Here is a 5,524-nt window from a genome sequence, read left to right on the forward strand (position 1 = left end):
AGACTTTGCATAAGAGAGCGATCTTTTGCTCTACCGTTGAACAACTTTTGAATTCCTTTACCAGCGAATCTCCTTGTTTACGATCAGAAATACAAAACAAGCCATTGAGTGATTCTCTCACTTGGCTTACGAGTTGATAAAGTCTCTTGTCCATTGTGAACATCTCTTTGGTCCAATTGGAAAGTTGAAGCACTTGTAATAACGCAAGTATACCTCCATTTTCAATAAAAGAAACGATTAAAGGAGTAAAAGGAACTGAATTACGAGAGTTCATTCCTTCAAACAAGGTTGCACGTATTTCGCCAAGTATTCCGATAAGATAAGTCCATGAAGCAGGAAGTTGCGATAGAACATCGTCCAATTGTGGTTCTTCTTTTCCTACAAGAGAGCCAACTTTACAAGAAAATAAACTTTTAGCTGCCATAATATGTAATGATAATGCACTACCCAAAGCTTTGGCAAAAGAATTGGCAGCCTTGGATATTTCTGAGAGATCATCAGAACTTCGAATAGTATAACGTTGACTTCTATTCATCTTTTTACATAGAACTGTATAAAGTGGTTGTACAGCTGCTACAAAAGTTGCAAGAGACCAAGCCAAACCCTTGAGTGAGTCGCGAGGATAGAAAAAGGGCTGAAAACTAGATTTCAGTTTGTACTCTTCTTTGGCCTTTTTATCTCCAGTAGGGTCCCAAGTTGGATATAATGATTTGCAGACTTCTCTTAAAAAGTTAATATCTACTGGTTTCTCCAAGAAAGGGGCAGCATGTGTTATTCGAGCAGTACTAAAGTCACAAAGATCCGAATCAGAAGAAGCCACACTTATTTGAACATCTGCAAATGTACGTGATAGATGATATCTCGTTAGTCTTTCAGCCCAAGCAACACTCGAAATAAATGCGGAAGCATTTTGAGAGTTCCAAGCGGATAAAGGAAAATTGGAATGTTTTGCAAGCGATGTTAAAATTTGCAAGTCAATACAAACTCTTCTGGCAAATACAAATAATTTCCTTTGCAGAGCTCTTCTTTCTCTACAAGTTGTGATAACATTTTCAGTCCATTCTTCTGCAATCCAAACATCTCCTAAGGAAGCTCCACAATCTAGAAATTGTGCCAAGTCTTCCTTCGATACTTTCATTAATTGTTTAAAGACAGTTTCTTGATGACGTGATTCCAAACGATGTAAAGCATTGACGACAGAATGAAGACCTGAAAGATAAGGACTGACTTTTCTTGATTGTCTCGATTCTACGAAACCTAAACGTAAACTTAACAGTTGAGATACGCAATTGCGACTCATCAATGCAGCTTGTATCTCCCTATTTCCTTTTGCAAAGTTTTCAAACAATTCTGCTGCTACGCAAGCTGCAGTTACTCGAATATCTTCAGAGTGATTGCCTTCCACATGACTCACATTAGAATGGCTCATAGCGTGATGATCCAAACGCATCGTACAAGGACCACCACCAAATTCATTTTCAGAATCACTATATTCTTCCAAAGTAAAAGTTTCCTCCTTGTCCTTCTTCTTAGCAATCATTTTTACAGAATTACTTAAAAACGTAGTAAATGCGGATACAATTTCATTTTTTAAGGTTGGTACATGACGAACCAATTCTTCAAAGTTGCAGCCGATATCTGCTGCTGTATCTTCCACTATAGCTTGTGTAAACTGTGCGTGGGAAAGTAACTTGAAGTAGATAGGTAATACATTGGAATGTTGTATCTTCTAAACCAGCAGGAACCAAACAAAGAGCAGATATAAGATTGGGTATTGATTTGAGTGCACTATTGGAACAAGGAATTCCCCTCCCAAGTGATTCTATTAGAGCATCCGCTATTCCTGCTTCAATTAGAAAACCGGTTGTTGTTGGTTCCGAATGAGCTATTTGAGATACTGTCTTTCCAGCCAATGCAAAAATATCTCCACCATAATAAGCAGGTCGAGCTATCATTCGTCGAAGACATTTACAAAACTTGTTAGAAGCAATATCTCGCGTATATCTACCTCCACTCGTTCCATGTCCAATCATAAACAACTTTAGACAATCATGAATTACAATAAAACTAGCAAAAGGCAATGTGCCACGAAATGCAATAGTCGTCCGAACTATTTTTTGCGTTTCAGAATTCTCATTCAAATACTCTGAAACGGATTCCTCTGCTTGGATATCATCTTGTGGAGAATCACAAACTGAGTCTTCACAAACTTCCTTAAATACTCTCTCTGCTACAATATTAAGACCTCCGGAATCCCTAAAAACACTGATCAAGTTGCTATGATGTTCTAAAACAGTCAGCCAAGTACGAGCTGCTTGAGCAACTGTCTCAGAAAATAAAGGAACTGTGGAAGAAAAGATCAACAACATGCTCGGAAATAATCCTGCGTTACTTAAAGGAAATGTTGAAGGAGTTGAACAACTCTTCGTTAACCGTTCCATAAAATGAAAGAGTGATTCTACAAACAACTTCTTTTCTTTCCATCCCACCAATGAAGATATATTCCAACTATTTTCCATCAACAGCTGATCCATTCGAACAAATGAATGAATCTCTTTACGAATAAGAGTTGGAAATAAACCTTGATGACTACTCATACCACATGCAGATATAATAGATTCATGAAAATTGCGATCAATCCATAAACTGAAACATTCCACACAAACTCTTTGAAGCAAATAATCAGCTTTCCCTTCCAAAAAAGATACTTCTCCTGCAGCAATCTTTGCAAGCGTTGCAAATAAAGCGGGTTCCTTATTGAAATAGGAAGTAATACGAGACTCATGCAAAATACGTTCACTAAGAACAGCAATGACACTCACTCTTAAACAAATAAGAAGCAAACGATATATATTGTCCCAATGAAGACTTGAAATTTCATTGCATATACGAATATTCCAAACCAATTCAAATATTTGCTTCTTATCGGCTTCATTTCGAATCAACCATTCGACCAACAACAATAATCTGCTCTTCGAATTATCACTCACTTCAAGTAGAGCACTACTTGTAGATATCTTTCTTTGTTCCAAATAAGAAGCTTCTTCTCTATCACTTTCGGAATCTTCTAGTGAATCTTCTGTAGAATGAGATGAACTCAAATACAAAAAATCTTCTCTTTCTGGAAACAAAAACTTCTCTACTCTATAATCTCCTTGCAAAATCTGATAAAAAAGTTTTAAACCTCCTCTTTTGAACCATATTTCTGATAAAGTCGAAACCCTTTCAAGGAACGTGCGATTATCCTCACAATAAAACTTGAGAACACGGTACTTGGCACGGCTTCTTAAAACTGAATGAATAATTTCCAGACATAAAAAACAAACTTGCAAGTTGGGATGTAACAATAAGTTTGCCAAAGACTTGATCGAACTATATGCAAACCTTGTTTCCACCGAGGCTGACTCTACCAAGTGAAGCGTCGTCCCAAGTACTGCAATCAACTCAGTCACGTTGGCTTCGTCTTCCAGGAAACTCACATCTTGTAATATTCTTTCCCTGGAAACAGACTGACTAACAGAAGTTATGAAGACATCTGTGACAACTTTTACATATTTCTCAATAATAGAGTCTAAAAACTCCAGCAACTGGTGCCAGCAAAAAAGGTTTCTTTCACAAGGCTAAACATACTCTTTGTATCACTTTTTTCAAGAAATATTAGGATAAACGCATACCTTTTCCAAGGGTTGCTCACAAAACTCTTCACATCTTTCAACCACTTGACTGATACCGACAGCGTTGACAACTCTTTCTACCTTTTGTCTTATATATAAAGGCTTTCTGCGAGTTAAAACGAGGTAATAAAACGAACGAGCACACTTACAAGTTCGTAAAACTTGGGGAAAAAGGCAACTTTTGGCATAAGACTTCAATAGAAACTGTCACTCGAGAATCCTTCCACTGATCATCCGAATTTTATTATAGTCTCTCATTCAGTCTGTATGCGCTCTTAACATTATGTGAATCCATCACTGATAGTGGAAGGTTTCTCAACGATTGTCAGTACAATACAGAGACTGAAAATCTTTTTAGAAAAGCTTTTTATCTTTTTTTTAATATTCCAAGTTTATATAAATGTCTCTCAACTTTATATCGGATACGAGTCTTTAGGACATTGTGCGACATACATTAGATGTATAGAAGCTACTGCTACACTTCTATTTACAATGTTTTGTCAAAAGGTCTTTTAAGGATTACACACCCTTCAAGATACAACGTGTCCTCTATCCATTATGAGTCTCGCAAGATCCAAAGGAGGAGCCATTTTAGTGCCATGGCGTGTCCCATCTTTTGATTTGCGAGATTGACTCTTCATGGCTGACGCTTTTGTCAAGCACAAAATACACAATAATATGTCTATAGAGTGTGATGACAACGAAATGAATAAGGAAAAGGAGTTAGGGTTGTATAATTTGGATAATAGTCATACTTGGCTCAATATGAATGCTCCTGTGAGTCATGGAAATATGTCAAACTTCCCTCCAGGTAAAGACATTCCAGTATATTCTACTAGAGCTTAAAGGATATCTATTAGCTATGAGACAAATAAGAAATATCGCAGGGAAGCCAGCAATATTGGCTCTTTCCGCATTTTCATGTGGAGCTTGCTTTCTTGGAGTAGTCAATGTTGGTTTGATATCTGCTGATTTGCTTCCAACTGTAGCTCCACCAGCTTTCTTTTATAGCGGCTTTTGTATGATTATGGCAGGTGCATTGGCTTTTCTCAACAATGATAATTTTACTGGAGTGACATCTTCCTCATATGGTGCCTTTTATTTGTCATTTGGTGCCTATATGGTATTCAACTTTGAAAAATTCTTTGGAGCAGTACTGACTAGTGCTGAGTTACAACAAGGCATCGGTATCATGTTGTTCGGATTCATTATATTCAACACGTATTGTTATATTGCTTCCTTCATGTTGACTTTAGGACTCATGTTGCAATTCCTTTTCATCGAAATCTCACTAATTCTATCTATGGCAAGTATGTATGGTAAAATATCTCCCGTTCCAGGTGGTGTCTTTAGTATACTTTTGGCTGCAACGGGTTGGTACAATGCAGCTACCATACTGTTCGAAGACATGTTTGGAAGACATGTTCTATTCAACCCTCTTATGATTGAAGTCTTTGCATGGATCAGAAGAAGAAGGTAAACGAGTTGACCAGCTGGTTTTAGTTGGTGGATATTATGTTTTTCGGATGGATATGAATTCTGATAGATTATAATAAATGTTTTTCTATTTTGTTGTTTTGTTAAAAGCTGTCATGGATTGGGTTCATTTCATTCCTATGAATGGGATCACTTGTTGGAAGCTTTCACCTGACAAAGATATTCCTTGTCAGAATCTAACATACACTTATTTTGGATGATTCTATAACCTTGTCCCATTATTTGTATTGGAATGGGATTGTGAAAAATAGAGATGATACAGAATTTGTCACTGACTGCAGACCAAATAGAGATCTTGTACTTCCGCGGTATGTATAAAAGCCTCTCAGTTGTTTTTTCTCTCTCTCAAAAAG

General features: G+C 37.0%; 2 protein-coding genes across 2 annotated transcripts in view; one reads left to right on the forward strand and one right to left on the reverse strand.

Moving 5' to 3' along the window:
- Gasu_62360 (ubiquitin carboxyl-terminal hydrolase) overlaps positions 1–3,874 on the reverse strand; it is a gene marked incomplete at its 3' end in the record, with an annotated part of 6,970 nt that extends 3,096 nt beyond the window's left edge. The window contains exons 1-4 of the mRNA XM_005702578.2: positions 3,824–3,874; positions 3,675–3,776; positions 1,712–3,620; positions 62–1,656 (exon numbers count right to left, since the gene is read on the reverse strand). Coding sequence (XP_005702635.1) covers positions 62–1,656; positions 1,712–3,620; positions 3,675–3,776; positions 3,824–3,862 — 3,645 coding nt within the window. The remainder of the gene's footprint in view (positions 1–61; positions 1,657–1,711; positions 3,621–3,674; positions 3,777–3,823) is intronic.
- A 420-nt stretch (positions 3,875–4,294) lies between these two features.
- Positions 4,295–5,246, forward strand: Gasu_62370 (putative acetate transporter). Its single transcript, XM_005702579.1, has 2 exons — positions 4,295–4,485; positions 4,535–5,246. The coding sequence occupies exons 1-2, from the start codon at positions 4,314–4,316 to the stop codon at positions 5,152–5,154; spliced, it is 792 nt and encodes a 263-aa protein (XP_005702636.1). The 5' UTR covers positions 4,295–4,313; the 3' UTR covers positions 5,155–5,246.
- Positions 5,247–5,524: the final 278 nt, after the last annotated feature.

The sequence above is a fragment of the Galdieria sulphuraria genome, assembly GCF_000341285.1.
Source record: "Galdieria sulphuraria unplaced genomic scaffold scaf_121, whole genome shotgun sequence".
Taxonomy (NCBI): Eukaryota; Rhodophyta; class Bangiophyceae; order Galdieriales; family Galdieriaceae; genus Galdieria; species Galdieria sulphuraria.